The 14156-nt window shown below is 37.2% G+C and overlaps 1 protein-coding gene across 1 annotated transcript in view; it reads right to left on the reverse strand.

Moving 5' to 3' along the window:
- Positions 1-14156, reverse strand: part of CNTN1 (contactin 1) — a 211298-nt gene that overhangs the window by 65565 nt on the left and 131577 nt on the right. The window contains exons 3-4 of the mRNA XM_071423632.1: positions 10775-10907; positions 2502-2631 (exon numbers count right to left, since the gene is read on the reverse strand). Of these exons, the coding sequence (XP_071279733.1) occupies positions 2502-2631; positions 10775-10889 (245 nt within the window). The 5' untranslated portion in view covers positions 10890-10907. The remainder of the gene's footprint in view (positions 1-2501; positions 2632-10774; positions 10908-14156) is intronic.

Here is a 14156-nt window from a genome sequence, read left to right on the forward strand (position 1 = left end):
AATTCTGACAAACTATGCAGGAAATTATTAATATACTTCTATTCAAGTTTTAGGTTTTCTTTCAGCAAGATGCACAGATTTGAACTCCAGAGGTCTTTTAAAAATAACAGCATCAGTTCTTCCTTCTTAGACTTGTGACATACTTTGTTAAAACATAGTTGCCAAGCAGTAAGAGATGCTTGAGCTAGCTGTGAATGAGCTAGCCAGTCACCAAACACATGGATTTTAAACATATCTCAAATAAATATCTAAGTTCAGACTGGATAAAAATATACTTCCTCTGCCCTTTTAAAGTATGGAGTAATGAGAGATATTTTTAAACCTGCTTCAGATAATGAAAATGCTTCATAAAACATAACCTACCAGTAAAGTCAGTGCAAAAGCTATGACATCTTTCGTAAAAGACCTACTTACTATTGGTTCAGTAAATTGCTGGACACTCTTCCCTTAGTTATGATAAAACTCCACAGTCAATTCACTGAATTACTGCAATTTTCACTTGAGAGATTAAGAGAGAAACTGGCGGCCCAGTTCTGACCTGTTTTTACTTATTTAAGAAATGTTAAAAAAGACGGAGTGGGTACCTGTACTTATATTTGTGTCTGTTACTGTGTCCACAAGAGGGAGCCTGTTACCTTAGAAAGGAACTGCCTGGCTCAATGTGCAAATAGCAAAGATGCAACTTAATTACATTTAAAGATCATTACATTATTTCTGCATATTTTCTTTTTTCATAAGGTAAGGTTAGGCATTAGTATTTGACAATGATAATACACACACCACCTGTTCATTCACTATTGAAGATGTACAAAAATATGCAGAGTTCTCATTTGGAAGTGGAACTTGCTAAATAAACAAAACAAAAAAAATTATAAATCAAATGACATAGAAGAATTTTAAAGATGCAGCAAATAGCATTTTGATCTTATAGAGTTCTAGATGTCTCTAGAACTGTCAGTGTTAGAAAAAATAAATATATCCTTTATTCAGAAATATCTAGGTATAAAGGTGCTGAGGACAGCTCATCCTGCAATGAAAATGGCAGGAAGGACTTATTTACCTCTGAGAAGAAGAATTTTGACTCAATAACCAGTAGAGGGCTGAGATGAAGACAACATATTGAGGTATACTAAAAACAATGTGTCAGGAAATAAGAAAAGTGGCCTTATTCTGTACTGCAATTATCATCTCATCACCTATCAGTGCTCATTGTCAGATCTGCTCCTAGACATAGAAGTTCTGGAGGTGCAATGCAATTCTTTGAGAGTGTTTCTGCCAATTCAGATTTTGCTGAGCCCACAATAGATAATGAAGAATGTCAGAATTTATTTAGAACCTGTAATCTTCTATAGATGGTGTGTTTACAGTCTTGCAGACAGAGCTGGGGGAGTCTCTGGACCAACTGGAAGGGATGGGGAAGTACAACAAAGGGTATCAAATGCATATGCATTTAGCATATGCAATCTCTCCACATCTTCCAAGCATGGCAAGAGGAAGGCAAAGCAAGGCAACAAAATGTCATATTCACATGGTGCTTCTGTGCAGGCAGACAACCTGTAAGCAGATTTTTAAAAGTGGCAATAAAGATGAAGTAAACTCTTTTGATGGATGAATACCATAGTTCACCACAACACTGTATTTAAAATAATAGCAGACTTGATTGGTTTTTCTGTTCTAGAAACCAGTCTGGGAACACACATAAGTGAGTACTGGGGCAGGTCATAGGGTAATTTTCTGAAACGGATCTCTTCTGCTGGCAAGATATTGTGTCTGTCTTTAGTACAATTACAACAGTTTTCTGCCTATGATCAGGTTGTAATTTAGTCACAGTCTTAATACTGATAATCTTAAGTACATTTCTCTTCACATTATGAGCAGATAATGGCTGACAAACTCATATAAATGCACACCAAAGCATTGCTTTCTACAATAATATAGTTATTGTGAAAGAAGTCCTGTGAGAGTCTGTATTAAAACAAGCTGAAATGATTTTTCAGAATGAAGTTTTTCATGTCTTCAGTAGCATAGCTGACACATTTTTGCCCACTGCCCTGCAACACAGAGGATGCAAAACCAACATGGGATGTAGAATATCCAGGTTCAACGATCAGTACTTCTCCTTTTAATGAAAAATAGAATAAAAAAAGTCATTCTGTATCAAAAAGAACAAAGACTCAAATCTCTACTAACCTCAGCCTAAGCTGGAAAGATAACCCCTCAAATTTATTTAAAGGTCGCTTTTTTTTTTTAATTCACATATGGAGCAGTATTTCTTACAGAATATGAAAATATTTAATACAATATACTGTTTTTAATACTGATTAGACATTTTGGCAAATCGAATCAAGGTTGAGTCTTACTCAAAAATTGTGTATCTGCGCACTTTTTTCCAGTCTTGAAGACTTCACTCCAACCTTTTAACGCAATCATTTAATAAAACAATTTGAAATAGCTGCTGAATAAAATATTCAAGATTTTTAAATCAAAACAGTAGATATTACCTGTAAGTAGGAAAAGGAACTGCTCGAGCTCTGCAGTTCATTGAAACTTGTCCATCTGAAGATTCTTCTGGATAGATGGTATCAATTGGTTGCTCCTCAAAAACGGGCCCATAACCTTTGTTTCCTTCCTCTGAAAACGGAATAGAATTTCAAATTAACTAGCAGTCAAACTGAAGACAAATTTGCATCACACATTCAAGAATCAAAATGTGAAGGCAAAATAGTGAGTCACCCGAAGTTAAATTCTATGTGCTTCAGCAAAACTGGAGCACTACAATTTTAAAAAGGTCCTACACTGAAAATAATTTCAGTATGGACAGTCAAGCACTTAAAGGTGAATAAATGTAAAACAGGTTTCAACACAACCTGTATTTTTAATCTTTATCCTTAATTTGTGGATGCTGTTGTAAATTGGTAGGGTCTGCCCATCCTTGCTGCACTCCCTTCTCCTTTATCTCCTCCAGGTATATAAGGTTGCTCTTTGGGGTCTAAGAAGCAAGACTAAGAGCAAAGGTGGAATGTTCTGGGAAAATTCTTCTCAGTAAATCTAGGCTGTAACTGGGTTTTTTTCTGTGAAAATGTCAAATATGCATTCTACATAAAGAATGACTCTGTGAGGAGGCAGTGGATGCTCAATACAGATAAAATTTTGAGACAACACAGTTCTCTTATTCTCACAGGTCTCTACTGAGACTGAAACAACAGTCTGGACACCTGTGAGCAAATTCATGGGAGAACAAACGAACACATGATTGCATGATTGCTGAACCTGAACACAGGTTCACCTTCCATTCAAGTTCAGAGCTTCAAATCCTAGAGATGCCAGAGACTTGTAAAATGACTGCAAGAATCTTCTAATACAAGGGAAACAAACAAAATAAACATAACTTTAATTAATAAGATCCTCAGAGATGGCTGAATAATTTAAATCTAAAGCAATGGTTAAGGATGGAAATTATTTTCAAAAGAAATGGTTAAGGATGGAAAAATCCTATCATTTTGCAGTAGTGTCTGTGCTATCTATAAAAATTTGCTACATATCTTGTAATTTAAAAAATCTTCTTAGATCAGTAAATAAACTGGCAGTGTAAAAGATGAATGCTCTTAAATCAAATTATGACTTTGTACTCATGCCCTTAAAAGTCCTGTGTTTTGTCCTAAAACATTTTAGATTTAATTAGACAGTTTTTAGGAATCCTGTAAAAGACAAAGGAGTCTCTCTATATACCTAAGGAATGTGAATTATACCAGTGTAAAAATACCACATATCCACAAAATACTCTTTCTGCAGATATCTTTTTTTATTGTTTTTAAATTACCTATTCATAGATGGACACTGCATTACAGTACTAGAAGAAGACTGTTGCAGATAAAAAGCAACTTCCCTTTTGACTCCTAATCGATGGTAAATGGTAAAAAAGTCACCGTTTGCCTTGATGACAGGAGCAGGTATAGAAGATACAGTTACACTGTGAAATATATAGTCAGACAACCTAATTTTTAAAAACTATTTCATGTAATGAAAATTCTTTAAAAGAAGCAAAGAAGAGCAGCTAGAAAGGCAGAGCTTTTAAACAACGGTCTGTTTTCTTTCATATTTTAAAGCACAACACAGTATAAAAATCTACATATTGCTAGACCAAAAGAAGAACTAATTTCAGACTGAAAAGGCAAGATTCACATACTTGCTCAGAGACTGGAATGACAAAGCCAGAAACCTGATGGCATGTTCTGTGCAGTTCTTAAATATGAGTACAGAATAACAACAGTCTCCAGCAGCAAATTGCCATATCATATGCAGCTGACTCTTCACCTTAGGACTCAAACGATGCAACAGAGCACTTAGGCATTTCATGGCATGCATTTTTAATGCTGCCAGCACTATTAATTATACTGAGTGAATGCCTGCTTCTCACACCTATCAAATGTGCTTTATAAAGGCACTTCTGTTGCAATCTATTATGAATCTGGTTTCAGGTGTCTGTCTGCACAGAGTAAGATGTGCACACTGAATTTCAGGTATGGCAAACAATAAATCTTTTATTCTCAGCCATAAGACCACACATGGACCAGTGATATGAAACAGCACATGGGAGAAAAGAGAAGAGAAAGGGACTGTGAAAAGATCTGCAAGAATGTTCACACTTTAAGTGAAGTACCATGACTGTGGGACAAAGTTTGAAGAGTGACAAAGGGAAGACTAAGAGTACAAGGAAAAGTATCAGCTCACTGAAGTTGTGCCTACATGAAAAGGAAAAGTAGAGAAAGAAGAAGAAAATAGCTATATTAGGCAAACTGAGGATGTGACCAAGATCACATTTCCTATGTTTGGATCCTGTTTTAGACAAGAGGATGGACTATCTGACCTCTCAAACAATGCCCAATGTTTTGGGTAGATTTCCTGTGATTTTTATTTTAAATTGGAGCAGAAGCTATCACCTGACTATTAGAGGCATTCTTCGGTGAATTCTGAAAACAAGACTCAGACCTTTCAATATTGCTAAAATGCATTAGGAAGTCTGTGAAAAGGTCAAGAAAATCTTTCCTCAACTGATGAGATTACGGACCCTGTATAAGAATCTTTCCCTCTGGAAGGTGGTCATATAATTCATTCTCCAAGTGACATATTCTAATGAGTCTCCTTCTTCTCTTTCTGTTTCCTGTACACCTATCTATTTCCTTGGCACTCAACATTGCCAAAATTGACTGTCTGAAACAGTTGCTGGATGTGAGTATTGATCTACCTGCAAGTGTTGTATCCAGTTCCATATTTTAACATGAGAGAGAGACAAAGATCTGTTGACGTGGTGCATGGCTAGATTAACCTTGAGTGCTAAAGGGTGTTGCACATAAGAGCCCTGGAGTCAATCATTATCAGTTTAACTAAGTTGTCAGGCTCTGCATTAGCCTTGCAAGACCAGAAATCATTTGATATTTAGAAGTAGATCTGTTTTCAGTATGTCAGAGAAATGAGGACCCACCAGTGTCTGAGAAGCTCATGCTCAAAAGCAAGATGGGAATGAGCCAAAGTACCTCTACCAGGCATGCAGGAACACAAAATGGCACTTCCACATTTCTGAGCACTGTGATCACCAAACAAATTATGATTATTTAATTACGAATGTCAGACACTCAGCAGTAGCATGTAATGGTCTTCTAACATCCAAGCAGGGACAAGGTAAACAGGCATTAAGTATATTCATCCACTTCTTTTTTGGAAGAAAATTATTATCTCTCTTTAGAAAATGTGAATAATTCTGTATGTTGTGATAAAAAGCATTAAATAATGTAGATTCTAGCCTCCAGTTCAGAAATGTCTTTTTGAACCTACTGTTCTGGAAAATGTCCAAGCATGAATAATTTAAGGTTTGGGGGCTGGATTGTTTCTTTACTTCTCTAAATCATGTGGGAAAAGTTGTACTCGGCATTCATGGGAAGCTTATGTGCTGAAGCAGTAATGTGTTCATATTGAAAAAATTCATAACATAGTGTCACCCTGATGGAGAAGAGAGGGTAAGTGTAAGCCATCAAGATGCTAAAGGCAAATCATTTTCCAAGAGCCAGTCAGCCCTTAAACGTTAAAGGTAACCACACCAGCACTCCCACTTCACATCATATGAAAGATAAAGACTGTCTTTGGGAAAGCTGCCTCTATTTTTCTGGACTCAAAGGAGCAGGAGAATATTGAAGAGCCCCATAGTTAATGATGTAGTTTCTTCTTTACAACAAGTTTCAAGTACAAAAAGCTCCAGCCCCTGGCAGAGCAAGTTTCTCCACTTGTGCCGACCAGAGTACAGTTTTCTGGTCTTCTCATACTGCCAAGAGGAATGTCAGCCAATACTAATTATTGTATTTTAAACATATTCCCATTTGTGTATTCACTATTTAAATTTTTAGGTGGTTCTTCCTTAAAAATCCAAATGTTAGTTAGGAAGTGACTGAAGACTTTACATGTTGATCCTATGGGAAAGCCAGTGACCAGCAAATTAGAGATGAAGCTAAAGTGCAGCAGTTATCCTCCACAATCTCCCCACACAAGCCTTCCTGGTGCATATGAAATACTGGCAAAACTCAGAAATTCAGCATGCTAACAGCATCTCCATGTACTCATCAAAACAACTGTCTTGCACTGAGAGGCTCTGCTTCTTACTGGCTTTCTTGCTTTACCAGCCTTTCTCTGAAGTTTCAGTTCCTAGTGATTTTTGGAAATTTGGCTGCCTAAAAAGCAGAAAAGTTTAGACATTTTCACCCCTGGACTATTGCCTCATTTTGCACATTTCAGGATAGTTTACTAGAGTCACAAGCTGCCTTCTAAGGCATGATCTGACCCAAACTCAGACACTCTCTGGCTCTGCACTATCAAATCCCAAGGTAAAAAGTAGAACATTTTATGAGAAACACATTATCAGGGGGACATTTTTCACTATTGACTGTTTTCATGGCCAAATGTAATCTACTGTTCATTAAACACAATAAAATACAGGGTCTTGCCAGTTTTTGATTAGTCTTTTGGAAGAACAAAACAAGCTGTGGCTGAAGAACAGTCTTAATTCTTTTAGTGATAGATTAGAATCCCAACTGAAGACACACTTGAGTTCACTGTGTTACCTGGGAAATAGTGGATGACAGAAAAGTTTGAAATTCAGGCTTAGCAACAGGACATGAATGTAAAGAGGAGTCAAAGGTAACTTGGAAGTGCATTGGAGAAATGTCAGGGGGAAGTGGAGAAGAGTCAAAATATTATCAGTAATAGGCATGAAATAACTTTTTTGGCAGTGGACTGACAATCACTGACATGTTCCCTGAGGAGTGGTTTGCTGCTCTCATTTGCCTTGCACTACATAAAGTGCACTCTGAAAAGCAACTCTTGTAACAACTGTCTGTTCCTTCAGTAAGTGGAGACCGAATTATTTATGGCTTTTTCACCAGTTTATATCTGCAAGACTACATTTCAAGCACTAATTTACCTGGAAAAGAAATACTGCTCTTGTCTCATTGCAGAAGATGATCTCTGCCTATACCTCTGATGCCTGTACCTCTGATCCATAAAATCTTTGCTTCCTTTCAGTTAAATAAGTGCACCTTCAGCACAGATGAGAAACGGCCAGTCAATGCAACAGTTCTCAATTTCTGCCTCTAATTACCACAAAACAGAACTGGCTAAAAAATCAAGGTGTTTACTCCAAAGCAAACTCTAAAATTCTAAAAACATATGTATTTCACTTTGGGAAATTTTTTTAATTTCCTGCTGTGAGAAAAAGAACAATTTTAAAACAAATAAAACCCCTCAGCTTTTGGAGTCTCAGAATCCCTGTCCTCTCTTCAGGCCCAATTCTAAGCATCTCAAGTCAGTGCAGCTTCAGGTTGCTGGCTCTCTGTTTCCCGAATACTTCTAGCTGTTAAAGTCTGAAGGCTCTCAATGCTCAGTCAAATACATTAGTACTGAATACTTTCAGGTTTTTTGGCTGGTATCATTGAACTTGGGGACACCCATAGGGTGAGACTTCTCAAAACAATTTATCTGCAAGCTATCACTTTCCTGGGTCCAGAGCAGTTAATGTAATAATAGGTCTGTTTAGGAAGCATGGATTGCAAAAACCTAGACTACAGAGTCACAGACAAGCTTGCCAAAGGCAATTTATAGAGTAGAACCACCTAGAACTGCAGATCCAGCAGCACAGAAGGCAAGAGGAGACAAATATACATCCAGAGAAAGTGTGTTTTGGTAAAAGGTGTTAAAACAACTTCTTAAATACTCTGCTTTCAATATCTGCTTCCAGTTACCTTGCCTCTTCACTCTGGAACGTGGTCTAGTCTTGCTATTTTAATGAGAACTCATGATCTTTACTCAAAAACTGTCCCCAGTTTACACATCCTCCATTACTGCTGACATTGCCAGCATTCCCCTTGATAACATCCTGTGTGAAAGAACACCTCCTAGAACTTCATCACTCTACTTGTGCTCCTTCTTTCCCTTCAGTATCTTTCAATTTTTAACCACACTGAGAACACTTCCAAGCAACCTGTTATATTTCATCTTGGTTGCAGATACATATTGCATACTGCAGATACACATTTTCTGGATACAATGGCATTTTCATTGCCAAGACATACATTCAAGACAATTAAGCCTGACTGCCAGCAGCTCTCAAACCCATTTGAAATAAGAAACCCTCCAGCAAGATTCAAGGTGCTGGGGCTGAGCAAAGACTGCAACATCAGATTTATATAACCTAGATGGGTGCCATAAACCCTAGATGATAGAAGCAGATTTTCTCTCCACTCGAAAGGTTATTTAATGATTTATACAAATTTATTGATTTAATGATTTAATGATTTATGCGAAGTAGAGCAGGTCCAGGAGCAGAGAGTATGTGCACTACTCAGCCTTGCAGTAATACACTGGCAGTAACAAATACCCTCTGATTATATAAAACTAGGAATCTTCCACACTGGAGGGCGGTGCCATACCTTTAGAGATGGTCAGAGGTCTTAACTTTGGCTTTGATGAAAAATGCAAGCAAGTATTTATTCCATACCAGGAGATAAGTTAGGAAATGTGTTTGAATGGTAACAGCACGATTAGAACCTGCCCTGGATTCACAATCCTCCACACCAATGGCTCCCATCTTGTTTGTGGGAATCTAAGAGTGCCAAGAACAACAGCCCAGTGAGAGATCAAACGAGCCTTGCTATGGCAGTGCCAGTGTGTCCTCATGCTGCACATGGTGTCATGACAGCCCACTCTGCTCTTCCTATGTCACTTAGTTGTTACCCTCACAGTTCACGACCTCCCAATGCCATTTTCAGGAACTTGCCAGCAGCTTCATTCTGGTGCCAAGGTTTTTTTCGCTAATGGGCAAAAATGTGATGTGCAAAATACACAATAACATTAATAATTCAATCCTGCCTGTCAAGAAATTACCTGAACATTTGTTCTCCTTGATTGACTCACCCCTTTTATCAACCACTGTCCACACTTGTTTGGCTGCTGTAGTTGATTGTTTTGTTTGTCAACAGGTCCAGAGCAAAATCACATGTGTAACGTTACCAATAGCACTTCATAGTCTTTTCTTTATTATTATTTTATTCTTTCAGGAAAAGCCCAGTATTGAATTAAAGTGGTGAGTTTAAAGTTTTAATTTTGGTGCTAGCAGCAAGCCTCATATCTTAACTGAGAAAAATTCTCTTGAAACGCACAGCAAATATATTGTGAAGGTATTGACTTTTATCAGGCATCAGTAAATCCTCCATCAAACTCAGATGTGGACTGAAGAACATCATTCAAAACCACAGAGTAAAGTAACGTTCCTGCTAAACCAGAAATCATTCCTGCGAGCTCTGGACTGATTTCTTAAAGGCAATGAGCTAACACCACAGTCTAAATCAGATTTTTTGACTCAGTAATAAGGAATATGGTCCCATGGAAGTGAAATTAGGGCAATGCCTGAAATGACATCCCAGATTAAGCAAGTCTGTGACCCTCAAAGTAGGGAAGGATCTAAAGCCTAGCTTGAAATTAACCAAAACATCAGTACACAGTGTTTGCACTTTTCAAATATTGGTGGATATTTTGTACATGCTGTGTTTACACTAACATAAAAATTCATCCCAGCAACTAAAACTCAGCATTCACTTGAATTGGCATGGAAATCTGAAACAAGCTTTAGAAATCTCAAAGTTGTTTGGAACACTTGGAATTTTGCCTTTTCACAGACCTCCCTCTATCTCTTAAAATGGAACTAAAATTTCAATTGCAAATATTTATCTAAATGCAGATGCTAGAAATATGACTCCAGAATGTTTTATTATTTATGGCCCCTCTATTTGTAAAAAAAAAAAAAAATTAAAAAAAATATTAGAGTCAGAATATGTAGAATTACTCCCCTGTATTATGAAAAACTACCACTACACTGGGCTTCTGAAAAATTATGAATCTTAGATGGTGTCAAGAATTTTGTTTTTCATTATTCTAAACATGTTGATCATCTGTGCACAAAAGACAATTGATATACTTTTTATAAGCTAGAGAAAGATTTCATTCTGTAAATCAAATTAGACAATGCCAAATTTAAAGTCCAGCTCTTTCTTCAAACTTTTTATTATGGCAGCCATTCTAATAAATATGCTTCCTGCCAGTTTCATTGTTCATATTTAGTAATTTGTTGTATCAGCACAAATAAATTAAAGCCATAAAAACATTCTAATTGTCATGGAAACACATAAAACTAACAACAGTTACTTTAAGGAAATAACACAGGAGATTGTCTTACCTACTGCCAGGGAGAAGACAAAACAGGGTGTAATAAGATGATAAATGAAAAACCAAATGGTTATCTTCTGTTCGGCCATCATCTCAAAAGGAATTGTGCACTTCAGTACCATCATTCAGAGAACTAAAAAAGTCTGTTACAGAGAAAGAAGAGAGAGTCAATAACTCTGACATAAGGCTTTATCTCATATCACATTTGGCCTGGCAGTTGATGTGACTAAACTGAATACTTAACAGTTGATATAGGAGAGAATCTTTTGAATAATAAATGCATCATCAGAATTTCTGGACCAAATTAATTATATCTATTATTCAGAGAGCACTCTGTTTCAGAGTACTCAGATGTTCTGGTGATGGTATAATATGGTAAATGTTAAAACTGAACATCCTTTTTTACACTTCTCTTCTGTATTCTATCCTCCATCTCAGTAAATACTACATTTCAACTCATGCCTCCAAAATCTGTAAAAAAGACAACAGTGAAACTAAAGTCCATGCATCTCTTTCAGATTCATTTTGTCTAGTATATCACCATTTTAAACCTTTAATATACAATTAATGGTCTTTCACAAAAGTGGCTATATTTTTCATGAGTTTCCTTTTAAATACTGAATATAATCATTATTGCTATGTTGTTTTCGAAGGTTTTTCTTTTCCATTTGGGAGAAACTCTGCCTGTATATATACTAAAAGCAAGCTAAAAAAGCATGCAGCTTCTTTTGAATATTCTAAGATTTTATAAATTATTTTTTAGACACTTCTGTAAGATTTGTTACTACTTCAAATCAGAATATTTTGCCAGTTTTTTCTTGCTGGGGACTATTATCTATTTCTTTAGAGAAATGTGCCATCATGTTTGCAGTGTGCAATTCTCTAGGTTTTTTTTTTTGATGGATTTCTTGTCACAAATATATAAATACGTCCTTTATATCCATCACACCTTGTTCTTGCTTCTTGATTGGTTCTGCTCTAGCACTCATTAAGAACTTCACACAAAGCAAGGCTTCCAGCTTATCACTGACAGATTATTGTATCTCAGACATATGCTGCTATCATCCAGTCCCCTCAGTATATTAATTTTGTTACTATTTCATTATAGAATATGCTTATACTTACTTAAACACCCTTCACTAATAAGCATCCCAGAACATGGTGCATGCTAAAAAAAAGAAGACTTATAGATGAGGGACATTATTTAGTGGTAGACTTGAGCAGTTCTGGGTTAGCAGCTGGACTCAATCTCAAGAGATCTTTTCCAATATAAATGACTCTATGATTCTAATATTGCATTGTCATTTTTAGCAAGGTGTTGTCTCAATGCTCCTGCTTTCCAGCCTCCCATGCCAGGAATTGACACTGATGTCCACCTTTTACCATGATACTTGCCCTTTCCATGTCAAAATTTTTACTTAATTGTTCATTTCCAAAAGCCAGGTATTTTAGATCTTGTTTTGAAACTGTCCCATTTCCCACCTCCAACACCAAGAAAGAGGCAATTTTAAATGACAAAGCACAAGTAAAAATACACTTGACTCCCTAAGTATGGTCAGGATAAATCCTGCCCTTATTACAGAGAGCCTCTCATCTGAGCTGCTGCCAGACATGCCTGCTGCAATGTATGTGTCTCATGTCTCCCCCTGGGGTGGCTAGGAATGTGTCTTGGCCACTGGGGCCTTTTACTTCTCCCCTCTTTCTCAGAATAATGCTAAGATGTTCATTTGAACATGCCTCAAACAGTGAACTTTCCTTAAAACAGAGTTTCAAGAGTGTTTTGATAAACTCATAATGCAGGAAAATGAGGAGAAATATCACAAGAAAATCTGCTGGCTCAGAAAGTACAGGAGCTGTTGCATGTCACATTTTTCCCTTTTTTAAGCAGAGTAAATCCTTAATAAAAAGTTAAAAGCTATATGACGCTACAGTTATGGCTGTTACATGAAAACTGTGCTCAGCAAAAGACCGACAAGAGTTAAACAGTGATTCCCCAGAACTGAGATTTATTTAGAAATATTTCCTAGAAAAAGGCTCTTAGATTGGCAACAAACACATATGCTTACTATAGCTGGATCCAAGGAGAAAGATTTACTAAACGTCTTTACCTTCCCACTTCTGTTGGCACTAAAGTTTCTTCAGATTCTGTCACACAAAGGACATCCACAACTATTTCAGGCATCTACCTTGACCAGTGTATGAACTACTGTGTGTGATTCATCCAGAAGGCAGTGGTAGGTTTGATGAAGAAATGACTTTCTATACTTTTCCAGCAGCCACGCCCAGACTATGACATCCTTACAATATGACACTGCCTTGCCTGAAACATTTGTTTCCAAATGACATGAGTAAAGTGCATAGTTATGGTGAAATAATGCACATAATTAAATAGCAAGGAAACAGGAATTCTTTAGGGAACAACGGTAATTACACAGCAGCTCATGATGATAATAACTGTGTTCAAGTGTATTGATAGAGGAGACTGTTAAGAGCACTGTGTTCTCTGACATTATAGTCAGAGAGGGAAGATGCCTCCTCCCTCTCTTCAGCAGAATTTAGGTTTGATTTTGGAAAGATACAATGTCCTCTAGTTCCCCAAAAATCCCTTTTTGCAGGCTCAGGGAAAAAAATGGTTTCAACAATGGCTCTAATTGCAGTAAATAAGAATTGTGTCAGTAAATGCTATAAATACTTCATTTTATTCCAAGACAAAAATATCCACCCTGCCAGGATTTAAATCCTTTCCCTACTCTCACTTGTTTCGGCTGAGTGGGTTCTGTATATACAGCACAGCCATCCCTCCTGATTCATCTCAGCTTGTGGGTGAGAAGCTGTTTCACATCGCTCGGCTGCATTTTGGCAGAGCTGGCTGCTATGAGATGAGATAGCACACAGGTTACTGCTGTGTGTGTGTCAGGTGGTAGAGCTGTGCACAGTGTTACCAGCCAGCTGCCCAAGGAGTCATCCCAGCAGAGCTGAGGTAGCAGCACTGGTGCCAGAGGCAGCACTGTGGGCTGCAGTGCTCAGGCAGCACAATCTGCTCTTGCTCTACAGCTCTCAACCTTTTTTCTTTGCAGAGTGCAGAGTGAGAGGGATATTGCTGCCTAACTAAAAATCATTCCTGAACAAATGAACAGCTGAGTCACTTTTCTCCTCTGAAAAAGCACAGAGTGTCTACATACCTAGACATACATCATTCAGTCTGCACAGTACACTTTCCTTCTTCTTCCAAACAAACCATCACAATTTCAGAAAACAAGTAAGACACTTTAAAAACATGTATTAAAATAAGCAGGCATTTAAATGCAACCATGCCATGTTTAATTACTAACTAATGCTCATTAACACACTTAGGTCCCTTCCTACTGTACAGTTTCCCAAAAGAACCAGTC

Source organism: Agelaius tricolor, unplaced genomic scaffold, assembly GCF_023055355.1.
Source record: "Agelaius tricolor isolate 1412-34295 unplaced genomic scaffold, bAgeTri1.0.p SCAF_3, whole genome shotgun sequence".
NCBI classification, from domain to species: Eukaryota; Metazoa; Chordata; class Aves; order Passeriformes; family Icteridae; genus Agelaius; species Agelaius tricolor.